Source organism: Metarhizium acridum (assembly GCF_019434415.1).
Source record: "Metarhizium acridum strain ARSEF 324 chromosome Unknown scaffold_1, whole genome shotgun sequence".
Classification (NCBI taxonomy): domain Eukaryota; kingdom Fungi; phylum Ascomycota; class Sordariomycetes; order Hypocreales; family Clavicipitaceae; genus Metarhizium; species Metarhizium acridum.
Genome location: NW_027094015.1, coordinates 2,639,937 through 2,657,155, shown reverse-complemented (window position 1 = coordinate 2,657,155; position 17,219 = coordinate 2,639,937). Strand labels below are relative to the sequence as shown.

The 17,219-nt window shown below is 50.2% G+C and overlaps 3 protein-coding genes across 3 annotated transcripts; 1 reads left to right on the top strand and 2 right to left on the bottom strand.

The window, feature by feature from the left end:
- Nucleotides 1-566: 566 nt before the first annotated feature.
- Nucleotides 567-1,691, bottom strand: J3458_000749 (uncharacterized protein; the record flags this gene model as incomplete). Its single annotated transcript, XM_066116316.1, has 2 exons — nucleotides 567-1,049; nucleotides 1,104-1,691. 2 exons carry the CDS (start codon nucleotides 1,689-1,691, stop codon nucleotides 567-569), a joined length of 1,071 nt encoding a protein of 356 aa, XP_065978198.1.
- Nucleotide 1,692: 1 nt separating this feature from the next.
- J3458_000748 (uncharacterized protein) lies at nucleotides 1,693-5,164 on the bottom strand (the record flags this gene model as incomplete). The annotated part of the gene is made up of 2 exons (XM_007812883.2): nucleotides 1,693-2,678; nucleotides 2,737-5,164. The coding sequence occupies 2 exons, from the start codon at nucleotides 5,162-5,164 to the stop codon at nucleotides 1,693-1,695; spliced, it is 3,414 nt and encodes a 1,137-aa protein (XP_007811074.2).
- A 3,970-nt stretch (nucleotides 5,165-9,134) lies between these two features.
- On the top strand, nucleotides 9,135-10,139 carry J3458_000747 (uncharacterized protein; the record flags this gene model as incomplete). The annotated part of the gene is made up of 1 exon (XM_066116315.1): nucleotides 9,135-10,139. The coding sequence occupies exon 1, from the start codon at nucleotides 9,825-9,827 to the stop codon at nucleotides 10,137-10,139; it is 315 nt and encodes a 104-aa protein (XP_065978197.1). The 5' UTR covers nucleotides 9,135-9,824.
- Nucleotides 10,140-17,219: the final 7,080 nt, after the last annotated feature.

The window sequence follows — 17,219 nt, the reverse complement described above, 5'->3', positions numbered from 1 at the left end:
CAACCCGATGCGTCTCGTATATTACATCTATGCGCTTTCCCGGCATACTTCTTCTATCTTTTCCATATCATCGCCTTGCCACTAAACCAGCGGCCGTTTCAAGCCTCGAGACCATGGCATCCATTATCCCCAACAACCAATCCCAAAGTGAAGAAAAAGACAGCCCAAAGCCATACCCAAAAAAATGCACCCTCGCAAACCCCCATGATGTATTACGTGTATCTCTTCATGGAATATCATGTATGCCTTTCCATCATCAAACATCATAAGCCGACCCTACAATGCACCAAATACAAAGACGCTAGACACCGGCCCCGAATTTCTCTTTTCTGTCTTGGTGTTGTCCGACCACAGCTCCCCTTCCCCCAACGCCATGTGCTCGTTTTCATAAGACATAATTATTGATGCCCGTGTAAACTATGCGTCGCGATAGCAAAAGGCCGTTTCTCGGGTGAACTGGTATCAAGACCCAAGCTTGATGTAGCTCAAGCTTGATACCTCAGCATATTTGATAACCTCCCTTCATGTCCTAGCAGGCATTCCAGATGCCTGGATCTAAACTCTCTTCATCGACCGCAAACTAAAACAGACTCGCTGTACCCTTGCAATGTCGATGGTGTGATATACTCCCTCCTGGTTCGCTTCATGATTCCGTCTTCACAGTCTCCTTCTAACTGATGCCTTTCCGTATCAGCGGTCGGTGTTGTCTGTGAGCATGTTGTGTCTTCACTGTCGTCCCCTTCTCCGGAAGAAAACCAGCCACCTCGTTCCCACTCTCCAGGGATATATAGGCAAGCCTTCCTCGTTTCGCCTTCATGGATACCAGCCAAGAGCGTGCTGAGCCTTTTGAAATCAATAGGCTTCAGAATCCATCCATCAAACCCAGCATCCACGTAGACCTGCCTTTTTTCTTCGACAAGAGATGCGGATACGGCAAAAATCGGTATTCTTCGGTTGGCGTCTGCCATTGCTGAGTGGCCCTTGTGTTCGCTGGATTGCTCGGTAGACCGGACCATTTTTGTGCTAGTTAAACCATCCACAATGGGCATCTAAACCAGGGGTCAGTATGTGCTGGATGGCCATTCTGAGACTAATATTCTCACCTGCATATCCATAAGAATAACATCGAAGTCAGGGGACTTGTCCTTGTAAACCATTGCGCAATCCTCGCCATTAACGGTATGCTGTACAGTGTGCCCAACTCTTTCTAATCTTTTTTGAAGAATTTTCATATTAATTGGATCATCCTCTGCCACTAGTATGCTGAGCGAAGGCTCTTTGTTTGACGATGATCCCTTGTCCGCAGGAGCCGACTGTTGTGGCTTCTGACTGGGAAGCTCGAACAAAACGCCGGAACTGTCTCCCTTGGGAATCCGAGATGGCAGGTCCACAAACTCATCAGGAACCTTAACGGCTTTGACACGAGTTTTTGAGTCTCGAATCTCAGCGGTACCCGGCTCATGTCGCGGATGGGCGTGGGAAGGCGGATCTTGCTTATGGGACACGGGGCTAGGGGTTCGAACAGTTCCGGTGCTGGTAACAGATGCGGACTGGGCGGTATTGCCTTTGGAACTCTGACCATGAGTAAAATATCCGGTTTGGTTTTCGTTTAGAGAAAGTGGTGTCTGGATGGCATCGATAAGACGGTCAGCATCGCTTTTCTGGCTAGCGTGGCTTACAAGGCTTTCCATGCTACGGCAGGCTGCCCGCACTGCCCGTTCCAGTCGACCTTTTATCTATTTCAGCCGCCATGTTGCTATGACTTCCACGCTCTATCAGCATAATCTCTCCAGCCGGTGTAGCCTTGAGCTTCGGTGATGCTGAAGCAATCACTTTGCCAGTGTGAGTTGCAGATGAAACATCTTGAGAGTGTCCTCCGGACTCTGGGCTTAGGGTATCGTCTGGGAGATGAAAGGGCAATTGGACAACAAATCTGGATCCTTGACCTTCCTCGGACTTCAATCTAAGCTGGCCATCCATGTTTCTAACAATTCGAGCAACTACGGCAAGGCCCAGGCCCAAGGTTCTCGTCTCGCGCTGCTTATCAACAGGTTCGGGAGACGGCGATTCGAGTTCTTCGCTGCTGACCTGCTCCAAGTCTCGAAAAAGAGCATCTAACTGCCTTGGATTCATGCCGATGCCTGAGTCGGCCACAACAAAATCGACCCAGGCCATCCCGTCCCGGATTTCGGAAACAAACATCTCAACAGTGACTGATCCTTGGTGGGTATGTGCAACAGCATTTGCGGTGATGTTTGATAGTGCCTGCCGAACTCGCCGGCTATCGCCGTGGACGAATTGAGGGAGCCCAGGATGTTTTGTGACCTGGTAATCGATGCCCTTTCGTTTTGCATCCACGTGAAATGGGTCGGTTGCTTCTTCTATGCACGCGCTCAGGTCAAATACTTCATCTTTGATCAAGCTTTGGCCTTCCTCGGCCTTTGTGAGGTCGAGTAAATCATTTATCACATAAATCAGGGACTTGGAAGCTGAGTGAGAACGAGCCAGGTTCTCGCGAGTTTCCTGGTCCAATGAACCCTCAAGTGCAATTTCAAGATAGTTGATGATGGCATTGAGCGGAGTTCGCACTTCGTGGGCAGAGTTGGCCAAAAGGAGTCTTGTAAGTTTGCTGCTTTCTAGTGCTGCCTCCTTTTGCCGCCAAACTTCTATGAATTTACCTATAATCACTGATTAGCATAGTTTTCGTGTAGGTAGGATAGCCTCCTGAACGCATACCATAAACCAGGCAGAGTACAGCTGCTGTTTCTACTTGCTCTTCGTTCCATTCACGGCACTTTCCGAGAACGGTTTCATTCCAAATCTTGAAGCTTTTTCTGGGTTCAAGATAGCCCGCAGTGCCATGTCGAACGATTTTCTCGTATGGATTGCCAGCCCATTTCACTTCCTTGATTTGGCCACGTCGAAAAAAGACAATAAAGTCGTTACCGCCTACACTTAGCGGAACATACAGGAGCCCGGCAATAACCTGGAATCCAGGGGGGTACTTCAAATCAGGAAAGTCCTCTCGAACGTCTTGCGATGATGCAACTGAAGTAAGCTTCCTCATTCGAAGATACTCCAGCATTGCCAAGGCCTCTTGGCTATGCTCTATGGTACCCAACATCTTGGTTTCGCCCTTTATTGATAGAAGACCAAAATCAGCATCAAATAGCTTCAACAAGTCGTCTGATGATGCGATGATATACCCCGATGGGTTCTTATCAGTAGGAGCCGTGTTGATGAGTTTTCTCGCTTGAAGTCTCGATGCATAGGACAATCTCTCAATATTTCTAGATGCAGTATCTCCAACTAAGCGACACATTTTGCGAATCGGGAAAGATACACGCATTCCATGGTCTCCATAGGCATGACAAGAGATCAGCCCCCAAAGCTCGTTGAATGCGTTTATAGAAATAGACATTGACGAACGCACCGCCATATTAGCCAGATACTTGAGATGAATAGGGGACATGGCACGAAGGTATGCGTGAGTCATGTCAAGAGGAACGTCCAAGTCTTCTTTCGTCCGGCACACCATTCGTGCTGTGTCGAGGTCCCGGTCGTAGAGAAGGCGAACTTTGTTGATCTTGTACAGTTCTCGTGCCTGTCGTGGGATGTCTGAAGCTGGAAAATGCAAACCCTTGTACAGATCGACGGTTTGAGACGTATCGACCAGTTCCGTAACAACCTTCCCATTGAACGATGCATCAAATTGGTATATCATGACACGATGGAAACCAGTCAGCTCCTTTACGATACCCACAAGAATCTTGAGGAATGCGTCCAGATTAGGAGCAGATGCCAGCTGCTCTTGAACCTGGGACATGATGTCAAATACTTGCATTGCCCCCTGCTCTCCTCGGCGCTTTCTTGCACTCCGCAGAATTCGTAACGGTTTGCTGAATATCTGTGTGCTTTCTTCTATCTCTTCTAGCGTGGGGTTTGAATGAAGGGTATCGTGGGGTGTGTCGGGGGTAAGTTCGTCTGCAGGTCGAAGCGGGTATTCCCGGTCATCATCTAGTTCGAATTCGCAAATGACTAAGTCGGGATGGGCATTGTTGATGTGGATAGCACACCATAATTTGATGCTTTTGCCCGTTTTCGGTAGCTTGATGGAGAGACTGAGGACCTCTGGTCCATTGATGGCAGGATCAGCATCCTCATCACGTATGAAGTCTATGTGGTCGAGCAAATTATCTTGTTGTTCTTCGGTCAAGATATCCAAGAAGCTTTTGAGACGAAATAATTGTTTTGGCGTATATCCGATAATTTTGCCCGAGTTTTCGCTGGCATATCGTACTGAGAAGCCGCCACTACCATCTTCCCGAAGGGCTAGAAGAACCCCAAAGCCTTGCACTGCGCCGGGGGTATGAATTGGCTCGTCTTCGCATTGTTGCAATATCCCATCGCGTCCAGTTATAATAGCATGTCCCTCATCCGTCTCGACGTGGGTGAAGCGCGTCGTGATATGAGGCACCTCGCCCAGTGACTGGTTGCCAGAGGTGATCGAGGCACTGTCAGGGCCAGCAGCGACATCACCAACGCCCAAAGCTCCGGATTCCTGGCTGCTGTCTGATGCAGAAATTTCAAGCTGCAATGGCGCCACAGAGCCCTGGCGTACAGCATCAGCCTGTATACTCGACACGGGCCCGCTCATTGCTCTCTTCCTGCGCAAATCCATGCCAGAGCCGCTGGATTGTCCAGCTGTGGGCGACATGGGTGAAAATTCTAGTCTTCTTGTGTCGCTTGACGAGTCACCCCGACAGGATGTCCAATGACCAGAAATGCCACGACTGTCAGCATCAGATGATTGGTTCAAGTTTTCGTCCACAATCGACTGTCTGGGCGTTGGGTCGACACTAATGACAGAGCGGATCGGAAAGACGCGATCCCCCGATATATCTGAAGCAGCAGAATGATGCCCCAGTTGCCTTTCCGATCCTGCACTCCATGGTGAAAATGCGCCATGCCCGCCAACACTGCTACTCGCTCGTTCGTCTGGCACTGACGAGGTCTCCGCAGTTTGTGTATCCCGAGATGATGAAGCAGACGACGCAGCTTGCAGGTGGCTAAGCGAGGCAGGGTCTTCGTGTTGTTGCGTCAGGTGTGGCGGTTCGGACGCCGGCGCCGGCGAATCTTTGTCGTATTGCTTCGAATCATCCATGGTGAAGCAAGATGGAGGGAAGTGACCTAATAGTCACGGCCGCAATGGCGCTTTTGAAGCACCGCCTGAAGAGGAAGGGGCAGCTACTGTGGCGAAAATGATGGCTCAGATGGCTCACAGCATGCCGGGATGATCTAAGTGGCGCCCAGATGCAGGCTGCTTGAACAGGCAGTTGTGGAATGATTAAACAATTTTTCTTCGGCCGAGCCCGAAGCGCCAGAACTGCTATTTTCCTCTCAACATGGACAAGACCCAACGGCTTGCTAACGGCACAAAACGTTGCAGAAGTCAAGCTCGCCAGGCTCAATAAGCAGAGCCGCGGGGGAAGCGAGTCCCAAGACTACTAGACACAGGAGTTGAGAGGTGGCGTGTGGAGACCAGGGGGGAAGAAGGGACGAGGCATGGATATTAGGTGCCTGGTTGCCTACTAGGTAGGTACCTAGTAGTTGAACCCAAGCTCTTCGTACCTATCCGAGCAACGGACATGGGTGAATGTATGTACCTGAACAAGATACTACATAACTATATATTTACAATACTCCGTACCTAGGTAGTTACCTAGGTAGTTACTAAGTTCTAGGAGATGGACTTGTGCTCTTTGCGCACAGAAGACGAGAGTGGGGAGGGAGTATGAGGCGCACAGTGTGGGTGGGCGGGACCCGCACTTGGCACAGGAGCAAATGAACTTAGTGAATGCGCATTACAGACTATGCCATTTTCACCTTTCCATCCCACCGTCCCTTTGCTCCATTCACGTGGTCGACTTGTGAACTCTTCCCTTCATCGACTCTTACAACGGCCATCGGAAGGCAGAAGGTCGATCTCGTGCCAGAGCCTCGGTATACCAACCCAGGGCGGTCAGTATCCAGGGTCTTTCCCGAGTCCAGAACACGTCGCCGGCGCGTTTGCTTTGCGTTCCACCATCAGATGCGCATCTCGAGGGACGAGGCCTTTCGCGATGCTTACGGATTGAGAGTCACGCACGCAGTGAGAATTCTCTGGTCTGCAGGGACACTCGATTGTGGGTGCCGCCGCTATGCGAGTTGTGCTGCTTGCTGACTTGAACTCTCGCTTGTGATGCGACAAGAATAAGTCCTCTAGCAGCTTACTCCTGGAGGCGTCTCTCGGGAGCAGGCTAAAGACTTGAGTTCCCGGGTGGTCGTGACGGTCCAGATGGATTGTTGACTCTGCTCAATCCAGTCATTATTTTCAGGGAATGTAAGCAAGTTGTTTGCAATCCAAAACGTGGCATCGATTGGCTTTTATCAAGTCTCCTGAGCATCTGGCAGATAACACACCTCTTTGAGCATTCGATTACATAGCTAGCGCGCTCCCCATCATCAATTCCGTAAAACACGGCGAAATCCCTTTACCAACCTCACCGGAATCTCCACTTGATTACTTTCTGTCCGCCTGCCACAGCCGCCAGTTTTCTCAATCATTCGCTTGCAACTAGCAAGCTAGATGCAAAGCGGCGACCCGGCCAAATATGGGCAAGCCACGGCCGTTGGCCGCACTGTACAAATACATGCACAATTGCCCCTCCCTGTCGACTCCTTGTTCCTCGATCTGGACAGACCGAGACCCTAGCCGTCCCGCGATGCACATAGCAAAACTGTACTGGCCACTATTTCCAACCGGTACGTGTGTATTAAGGCGCCTTTTGCTTCTTTACACGATGCATCTTTTGTCTGCCATATTGATTATCTGTTCAATGGCCGAACGTAGACACAAACTGCTAATATATCACCTTGCCCTTGTGTGCCTACTCCGGTGCATCTGCTCCGGAAGTGGAGCGAGGACCCAAAATCGCCCGGGCCAATAGTGTGTCTGGAAAGCACCTGCCCAGGGGAAAATGGCTTGCACCACGTCAAATCCAAGACAAACTGTGACATGCAGTTTTCACCATGAATATCACTTGCAATTTAACGACAGAAAGCCCATAAGTCGCTGTCGTGTTTTTCCGCATGTTGACGCCATGTAGGCTATGTCCATAGAGCCTTCGAGAGATCAAGATCGCCCGAGAGCTTGGCCATTCACGGCCCAGATTACAATTACAGCTTTTTCTTAGTAATAACCCCGGTCATTTTCTAGGATAAGCGACTTACCCTATACCTCTTTCATGAACTAAACCTTTTCACAACTCTAGCTCATATCCAAGGTTAAAGCAACTCTCGATAAAAGTGTTGGACTCGCTTGTCACTTCATTCTCCGCATTCCATAAACAAAAGTGCTAACATCTAATACAACACCAGGTACATGAAATAGCATATTTATTCCACTACTCCATTTGATCCTTTTCCGAGACTATACAGACGCATCTTATTCGATCCAATGATGTTCCCCTCCATCCGTCACTGATTCCAATAAACTGGATACATACGAGCTCGCATATTGCAATTGCCAACTGGTGGTCGCGACACAATGAGCACCACGTGAGAAGCACTGGGATCTCGCCTATGGGAGATTGACAGGAACTCAAATACCCAATCTATACCCGCTCTGACAGAAATTTCCATCATTCGCAAAGTAGGCTCTTCTTGAACGTCACATGGTGTTTTTTGCATTAAGCTGCAGTGTAGTTCTTTCTCTAGAGGTGTTCGAACGGAGATGGAGGGTGCCGTGTCGCGGCATCTACTATTCTCCCTGCCAGACAGATATGTCAAGTCTGAGTCCTCCATACAATGTACTCGCCATCAATACCACAACGAATGAGTTTCGTATCCAACTTGACACAAAATATGACGAGTTATTATCTATGTATGACCAAAATTCAACATTGTTTGGACTACCCTATATCAACCAGTTGCACTTTCGTCTTATCAGTCTCACTTTAATATGATGAACTCAATTTCACGTATCTCAAGTTATATACGAGAACGTAGTTGCAAACCACAATCGACAAAGGCGGAAACACTCCGTGAAATTCCCTGCCAGCGTGCGCTTGTCTCCGAATCAAGGAGGTTCCTGGATGAAAGCAAGGCTCCGCGTTATTTCCAGGATTAAAGAGCATGCTTTTCTGCCTGCCAAGTCGAATATGACATGTCGATGAGGCGTGTTTCTTCCACCGAAAAGCGTCCTGGAGTTGCCATCATGTTATTGCAGCTGGTGCCTTTGAAACGGTTAGTTACCGCCGGAAATGGGAACCCTTTTCATTGCCACACATGACAACATGCACCACGCCCCCAAACGCAGCCCGCCATGCGAAGAAACCAACTCAACAGCCAGCGTAGTTTGCACCTCACGCTACGGCATCCAGCTGGCCCCCAACACAACGTGGACTGGAGCCAATAACGAATAGTACTGCCCCTCGGGCCACCGCCGAGTGGCACTCGGTAGCATAGGGCAAGAGCCGACGTTCCAAATCGCAACTATTCTTGGAATGCCGCGGTGTGTGCCGATTCTACTACACGAAACGTGTATTTTCTGTATTTAGCATTCTGATATTACGTCATGGCATGTATCTTCTCTTTACTATTACCACATGACTATTACCACATGCGGCCTTGCCAGCTTTATTCCTTTGGTTCCGGTCGCTCCGCTTCCCGGCAAATGACACCCCCCCCCCCCCCCCAAAGCTCGTTCATTTACTACAGAATACAGTGACGATATCATTCGCCACTGCATTACAACGCTCGTGCCTTTCAATTTCGGTTCCGATATTCACATGTCCGCCGGTTCCGTACGGCCCGTGACCCACCATACGCGGAAGGCTCGGGAGTCATGGTGTTTGCAGAAAGATACGCGTCGGATATGCGGATCCAATTTTGGTTACTAAACTGGTTTTTGGTTGAAACACGAAGTGGCAAGATTGTGCTCGTTTAATTGAGTTTGATAAATATTAGAGTGTGAGATAAGATGCGGGTGGCGCCGGAAATTGCTGCCGCTAATATCACAATCAATGCAATGTTTACACGATTCTACTCTGTATTCGGTCGTTACTAGGACCGAAGCACAGACACTTTGTGTGGTTTGGCCACGAGAGTCATATGGTGGCTCTTAATTGGGCAGTTACATTGGGAAACAGACTAACAGTAATGCCATAAGCAAGTGTCGCCAACTTTGTGAGAACTTCTCATGTCTTTTCTTGCCCGTGTTAGTCGAAGAGACACAGGCATTACACAGACTTCGAAGTCTCCATTGCAGCACAGCCTTCCAGCAGAGAACAGAGTGGTGATAGCAATCCTAGATTATGCACAAAAGGCTGTCAAGATATATTAGGGCATGTCACTACAGCTGATTCCCGACTTGTCCAAGATGATCAAGACGACATCTCAAAGTCGGGTGCCCAGCAACGAGTGGAATTCATTCTATGCCAGTGCGAAAACATCCATGCCAATGGAGAGCTGGCGGAGATGTCGATATACAATGCAGAAACATTGTAGTATCTGGCAATAATCACTTGTGTGTAGCACGTGTCAATAAATCATTATGTGAACATGTCTCAGACTGACTCGAGACTATCCAAAGATCCCATCCAGCAGATGCATGGCTTGACCACTTGGTCGTGCCTCTTGCCTAGCGGCGCGCAAAGACCAGTCCCTCGCTCATGCAATATTGAGCCGAAGAGGTTCAGAGCCATGAGCACCCGTGTCATGAAGTGCAAGCGGATATCCAACTGACAGAAACCTGTCGCGTGAATCAACGCTAGGGCATAGCAATGCCATCAGGTCTCTGGGCTTCTTCTCGTGGGCACCGCTGCTCGTTGGCATATCCAGACGGAGAGATGCAACGCCATGTTCAAACATGCCCAAAAGTCAACACTGATGTGCCTGCAGGTGGCCAAGTAATGCCCCGAAGGACATTTCCGCGAATCCTCGACATTAGAGGCATTGGGTGGGATTGGCTGGGCAAGACTGACGCCATAATCACTGTGGCTTTTTCAGGGGAAAAGAAGAAAGAGTTGGAAAATTTTGGTTGGGGCCGGCAGCCAAAAGATATGAGACTGATTGGCAGTTTCGGTTGTGAATTGTAGTCTGTCAGCAGTGTGTCAAAGAGTGGGGCCATGGCCCATGCGCAAGGGTTGCCTTAGGCCAGACGCCCGAGCCGCGCGAAGAAAATTTCCTCTTGACATATGAAATGTCAAAGTGTACGGCCACTCTGGGCAAATCAGACCAAATTCTCGACAAAAAAGCTGGAGACTGAACGGAGCCATTTTGGAGAAAGCATGCCCGGTGATTTGGTGACAGGGAAAGGGACTGTTGGTCGCAGCTAGGCTGTACTTACTTTACGGAGGACAGTAGGTGGCTGGATGATAATAACACGATACCCATCGTGGGTCGTGAGACGTAGCCAACAAAGGCAAGGCATCATTGACGGGCCATTGTCAGTTCGACGTTCAAGGATCTGGTGGGAACGATACGGTCTGGGCTCGCTCACACTGTCGAAAGCGGCTCGACTTCCGACAACAGCCTCTATGCCTGCATCTCAGAAGCGAGAGTGACACCGACGCTTCCAGTATTTGCATGTGTCCTTCTGAAGTTAGACCACTGAGAAGCTGCTACCCAAGAAGAAAAAAAACCAAAGAGAACCTTCCCCTTGTGCGGAGTACTAGTACGGAATACTAGCACGGGTGATGCAGATGATCTGCCTCTCTAGCCCGAACTGGCCCGCACAGTTGACGCAGGCGAGGATCGCTAACCAGCCACCTCAGTGGTTGTGAGGCTGCTAGTACTCCGTACGGAGTACGTAAACCGTAGACCGAATGCGCAAATGGCGGTTGTTCGAAAATGGCCAAGGCTCGTAATGGGCTTGTTGGCCCTATACTGAAGGTGCAGAGGATCACTGACAAGCTGAACCCGAGATCATCAAGACAGCGGGTGGATAGAGCCAAACATCGTGTCGCCCGCTGCTCTGTTGAACACCTCCTTAGCTTTCGTGGAGTCGATTCAAGATTATGCGAGTCGGCACCCGAAGTCCAAACCCAATCTACCCAAACAGTACATGGTTGCTCCATGCTCAGGAACCCTCGAGGCAGCAGCCTGTAAAGTTCATGACACAAATCACAGCGTGTTCCATCCACCCATTTGGAACAATGTCGTTTGACCTCTCCAGGTCCACCAGTTCTATCTAGGCAGTAATAGCATGGATGAGCACGCACGAGGCGGCTCGGGTTTGTGTGGTGGGGAGGGTGTTGCAAGTTGCCGTGGATTGCTCCAACGTCAGTGTTGGGCCTGACCCTTGTTGGGATAAATTCGATGTTTGTCCAACAGTGGAGGCGTTTCGAAGGCGAGGGCCTGGACCATGTTGTTCAAGACCCGCTGAGACCGAGAGATAAGTTGTCGTAGATGCCTATCCTTCTAGAAGGCTGACTGATGCCGAATCCTGGCACAAGATCCGTGCCAATGGCACTCCGTACAGAGAGTATGGAGAGGGGAGCAAATGCCAGAGCCAGGGCACAAAGGCAAAAAAGAATGATGCAAAAAAGGCACAGGAACATCCAATGGCGCATCGACCTGGCGGCCAATGAAGGCGATGCGATGCCAGTTGGTGTGGATGGGCAGCTTTCCGATCCACTCTCGAGTGACATGCAGAACAGTGCGAAGTTGGAAAGCCACCCAATTTTAGACACGCAGCAAGCAGCCTTGCCCAAGATTGACAAGACAAAGCCACGACGTTTACAATGTTTCCGTTGGCTCGTCTGCCACAGTTCTCGGAAAGCGAGCAGGGGATGTGGCCATTGCGCTGCAGACCGCTGTGGTCACGATACCTGGCATACTGGAGGCCAAGGCCATGCATGGAAAAGAAGCCGACATGTCTGGCGCAGATGTACGGTAGTATGGCTGAGGACAATCAATATGCTTGGGAGCCAACATGCCGACGCACGTTCGTCTCGGCGGCTCGAATTGGTCCAGAGTTTCAATGTTCCTATTGAAGGGGTGGAGAGGGCAACGACGGGAAGGTGCAAACGTACCTAGCATGAAATACGTATTGTCAACTGGTATGTTGGAGCCAAGGGCTGCCCTTGCCACGGACAATTGTCTGGTACGGATCACTCCGTATTACTGTACCCCGTAGGTGCCACGGTATCGTTCTTGGGAGGATACCAGGTTGACTTCCCAAGGTTTTCTGCGAATCATCCTGCTACATTACAACCTTGCAAATGTGCCGCCGCCGTTGAGCTCCACGCTTCGCCCGTGCAATTTGCACTTGCATACGCATTAGGAACCCCATGGGCACTCTTCAGCCCAATCCCGAGTTGCGGACCCCGAGTCTGCAGGTGCTTTTCGTTAAGCTAGGCTGAATGGCTTTGGCGATTTATTGGCATTCCGGCTGATTAGGAGCGAGGGCAGTTGGGGTTAGTCCATGACCAGTATTCTATTTACCCCAAAGTTGGGAGAAGCAAGAGGATATCATAATACGACAATTGAGAGCGGGTTTGCCCCCTTCTTCCACTCAGTAGGATGTATTCAACGCCACATGGCGGATAAAGCCAATGTATTACACATTGACAACGAAGAGCCGTACTGATTCTGATTTAACAGTACGAGATTACCGATACCTTGGTGTTTTGCGGTACCACGTGCGGGCTGATATGCCACAAGGAAAGACGGGAAGTGTCCATAATAGACCGGCACCTGAAGGCATCTCTGTAAATTACAGAATTGAAAGCATGAGGGCTGTTAGCTTGGTTGCAGGGAGCAATCAACGAAATACTTTGTGGTACCAAGCAACAAAGGCCGCACCCTACTTCAATTTAACACTCTGTTGTCAACTGTAATAAACTTGCCCACATTCAATGTTTCTGCGGAGCGAATATGGCTGTGGTGAGTACCAGGCTTCAACCGCGAGAGCGAACATGAGCATTCCTCAACAATCCTTCCCCCTCACGACTGGCATAAGACGTGTATATAGGGGCTTAGGGTTGATGGATGTAGTACAGAGGCTTCGTTACCAATCACGATGAAACAGCATGCCGAGATGATCCTCTGAGGCCGCGCAAATGCGGCATGCTTGCCTCTACATATGAATGAAGAGACTCCAACCCATTATTATTAAGCTCGACGCTCAGAAATCATGCACACGCTACGCTACCATGTCCTAGACGAAACAAAACTGACCAGATACACCAATCATCCGGGTTCTCTGGGACCCCCCGACAATACGAACAGCTTCTGTAGTCTAAATAAAGCAACCCGGCCAAAACCACCAATAACAATACCTCTCTGCCCTGTTGACAAATTCCGCAGGGACAGATAAATGCATGTACAATAATAGCCATCAATGGATTGATCCTGCCACCGGGTTGGTAGAACCCCTTGGCGCCTCTTATAATTACGGCAAGTTGCTGTGCTAACTATGCATGCAGTCAAGTGCAAGGGTCGTACAATTTGTTCTATAGTTCCAAGGCTTCAAGTACATCATACCAGACATATCATGGTACATACCTACCTAGCGCGCCAAGGGGTGTTCTGGTGACTGTCCTCTGGCTATCATCTATCAAAAGACAGCTAAACAGAATTTTTTACTCAATACATGAGACTTCTAATAGTTGGTGACAATTTAGGACCTGTCTTGTAATAGTTATGCTGTCACCAGAACCAGGGGCCGCGCGCGTAGAGGTACATTAATGATGTACTCGGCAAGGACAGGGCGGCTCCTTCCTTGATCGCCTGTCTGCCCGAGAATGTGCATGTAGTCCTTTCCCAGTTCAGATAGACGCAGCTGGTGGACCCCATCATCACTTTACGAAGCATCCAAATGTTCGGCATCAGGCCCAAAGCGACGTTCAATACTGCTCCTGTCTTTGTCTCCTCACCCGGCTAGAGCTGCCTGTCGCGTGAGCTGCTCCCACCATGACCATTTTGATTCCGGTGCCACTACTCCGTATTATCATGATTATCGGCTCCGCTGCAATCTTCACCGCAAATCAAACGAGGGATCCCTGCTTCTACAATGCGGAGGGAGAGGTCGCTTTTCATTTTACAAGAGTGGGAACTTTATCAGATGGACAGCCTCGTAACCCTTGCTTCATGAGTGCTCGACAAGACCGACAGCGTCACTGGTACTGGACCATTGACTGTCTACCCGTGCAGTATTGTATTATGGCGGCACGAGCCATTTGTGGTGGAGGCCAGCTCCCTGCCAGCTCCAGCCTGGTCGTCCGGTTCAAGTAACTGGAAACGAAGACCTTACGCACGCCAAGAAAATTGCGTGCGACCCGCGAGGGGCGTAATTCGGGGGTGCTGCTGGTTCACGACGAAGACCCCACCACGTGCCGCCACTCTCCGAGTCTTTGCCGGAGCATTGCGGGTCGAGACCAGTGTCGAACCCTTGTGCCGCCTACTGGTCACTGTTCCCGTTGCCTTTGAATATTGTATGTTTGTATGTCGCCGGACTCCGAGGAGTCCGAGGAGGTCTTGTGCAGAATGAAGACAGCCTCAAGTTGACATAAACAGCTAACACTGCGCAGACACCTGATTTTGTTCTACAAGCGCCAACGCATGTGGGAACATCGCGACTCGTCAGTATCATCATAAGTCCAGATGACCAGGCAGACGGGCATCAGGGCATCAGGCAACGTGCCGAAAACACCCCATACATCTCCGGGAGCAGCTAGCCAGAGCCTGTGCTTTGAGAGCAGGGAAGATGACATGGTCACCTCGCTCCGACCATAGCGCCGCATTTCCGTTGTTACATAACAATTTTTGCTTCAACAATCGTCCCAAGCCTCTCTCAAAGCACCCGGAAAAGAGGGCAGACCTTAGCAGACCACAAAACGATGATCCGCCCCCAAGGGACGCTCCAGGATGTGTGGCTTTGGCGGCACGGGCGTCCAGTTGGTCTGATGGCACTAGATTCGTGGTCTGATGGGCAGACGCCATTTCAAAATTCAAACGCACACTGTACAGGCAAAGTACTTACTTTCTGTTCAACCCTCCATTTCACTCGCCTCAGACGACTAGCACCTACCTTGTGCATGGGCAGCTCCGTAATCAAGCCGTCCTCGACAAGCTCCTCTCTGTCGCGCTGTGCCGGGCCAGGCGTGAGAAGATAATCATCTCTGCAAGTGTCAGTTGTTGCAACAGACTCAATGGAGACGACAAGACGAAGAAAGCACGAGCATTTGGTGAAGCAATGACCAAGGGGGCACCTTCAAAAATGTTGAAAACAGTGGCCAGCAGAAGAACTTGGAGCTCTGCATTTTGATCTTCGCTTGGCCCAAATTCAGACCAGCTCTTGCCAAGTCTATAGAAATCTGCACCCTTGAAGGCCACTTGTATTACGCAGCACCGCCGCAAGAATCATTGATGCCAAGGATTGGTTGCGGGATACAGCAAGCTCTCCAGCCACTCTGCATTGCAATTGAAGGCCAAGAATACACTGCATGTAATACCGCAAAGCGCTCACGACTGTGTTAATTAGGCAGCGTAGTTGGCAACTTTGAGTTGACTCAAGTCTTGAGAAACAAGAAAAAGCAAGGATCTTCAACTTCATATGGATACAACTACTGGCCTGGAAACAACGACGAGCTGGAGACTCCATTAAGCGCCGAAGTCGCTTGGCCAAGGCTTGCCTGATCAGCTGCTGATCTAGGAACTCGAATGCCGATTTTATCCAGCTTGGCATGTACTCCGTATGTCCTGCACCATTAACAGTGTAACTTGTGTCTGCTCTAACTCGCCCGGCTGCTGGACTGACTTGGTTGACAGGGCAGTCTGTCGCAACGGATGCACATTCCTAGTTCTAGGCGCGCGCCCCTTTCGATGAAACTAGTAATTCGAGAGCTGATAGAATCCGCCCCTCACCAGGCAAAACAACGATTGGCCCTGTTGCTCGAAGCTGCACGCTGACGACACAGGATCCAGGCCTAGCTGCGTGCCTGCTGCGTCTCGTCCCGACCATCCGATTTTGGGACAGGCGCATGCCATTATTAGCCGTGACAGTTTATACATGTGCTGAATCTGCTGGAACGACAGCGAGGACCCAGTCGTCATGATGCTCCACCCAGATGAATGGTTCTGCTAATGGTTCACAGTTGCGGCCGCCTGTCGTCCGTCCACTCGAGAACTGGCTTACACAACCAACTTTGGAAGTCAAAGGGTCGACTGCCCACCTCAGATGACATGACATAATGTGGTCAACAGGAAGCCAGGCCTGTGGGAAGGAGATGGCCCGACTGAATGGCTTCTCACGCTGATTGTGCTTTTACATCTGGCTCGTGCAAACCACCTCCTGGCACTAACTTTTGGTCAAACGGCAATCTTGTCGACATGGATAGGAATAGACAAAGGGACCCATTTCGGCGCACGTGGGAGTCGCATTGGAACGCATAAGAAGCTTTATTGAGTACTACTATACAAGTAAGCAATGGGCTTTCCGCCTCCGAGACACACATTACAGGTTATGGTATCTAATAAATAATTGCCAACAAGTACAGAGGAAACACATAATACCGTCACTATTCACGGCACAAGGCACCAGCGCACGAGCTGCATAATGCTACGACATTGAGCCGACCTATGTATCGCATGTCGACCCCAGTTCAATCTTACATAACCTCTCAGGTTCTTGGTCCCTAGTCACTAGGTCTGCGTCTCTGACTGTTAGGTGCACATTCCTGCGCGTGTCAGGGCCGGAGGGCTATTCCACTCGGAGGTTTGGAGTCGGCAATGTCATGAGTGAGCATCGATGTCACGGACCTGGACTGGTAATGACTATGACTCCATGTCCACACATGCACACTCGGTGGTCTTGGTACACTTGGTACAATCGCAACTGCTGCGGTGCTTGCACTGAACAATATGTACAATACAATGCAAAACAATACTGCATGTGCCTACAGCTCAGTCTGGCTGCCATTTGCTGCAACTGGTAGTCAGCCCGGTACCATGCCATCCATGCCAGCATAACATGCATTGAGCCAGGCCCCGAGGTGTGCAAAGGGCAATCAATCACAGCCGGGCCAGTCGTGCTGGCACCTGGGGCCAGTTGAACCCCAGAGGCCCCACTCCCACCGACTCAAGGCGTCCTGGCAAGTTCAATCAATGTTTGGTGTTGGTTCCATCTCCACCCATCGCAGCCGCGGTGTCCCTCCCTCCATCCCACACACCAC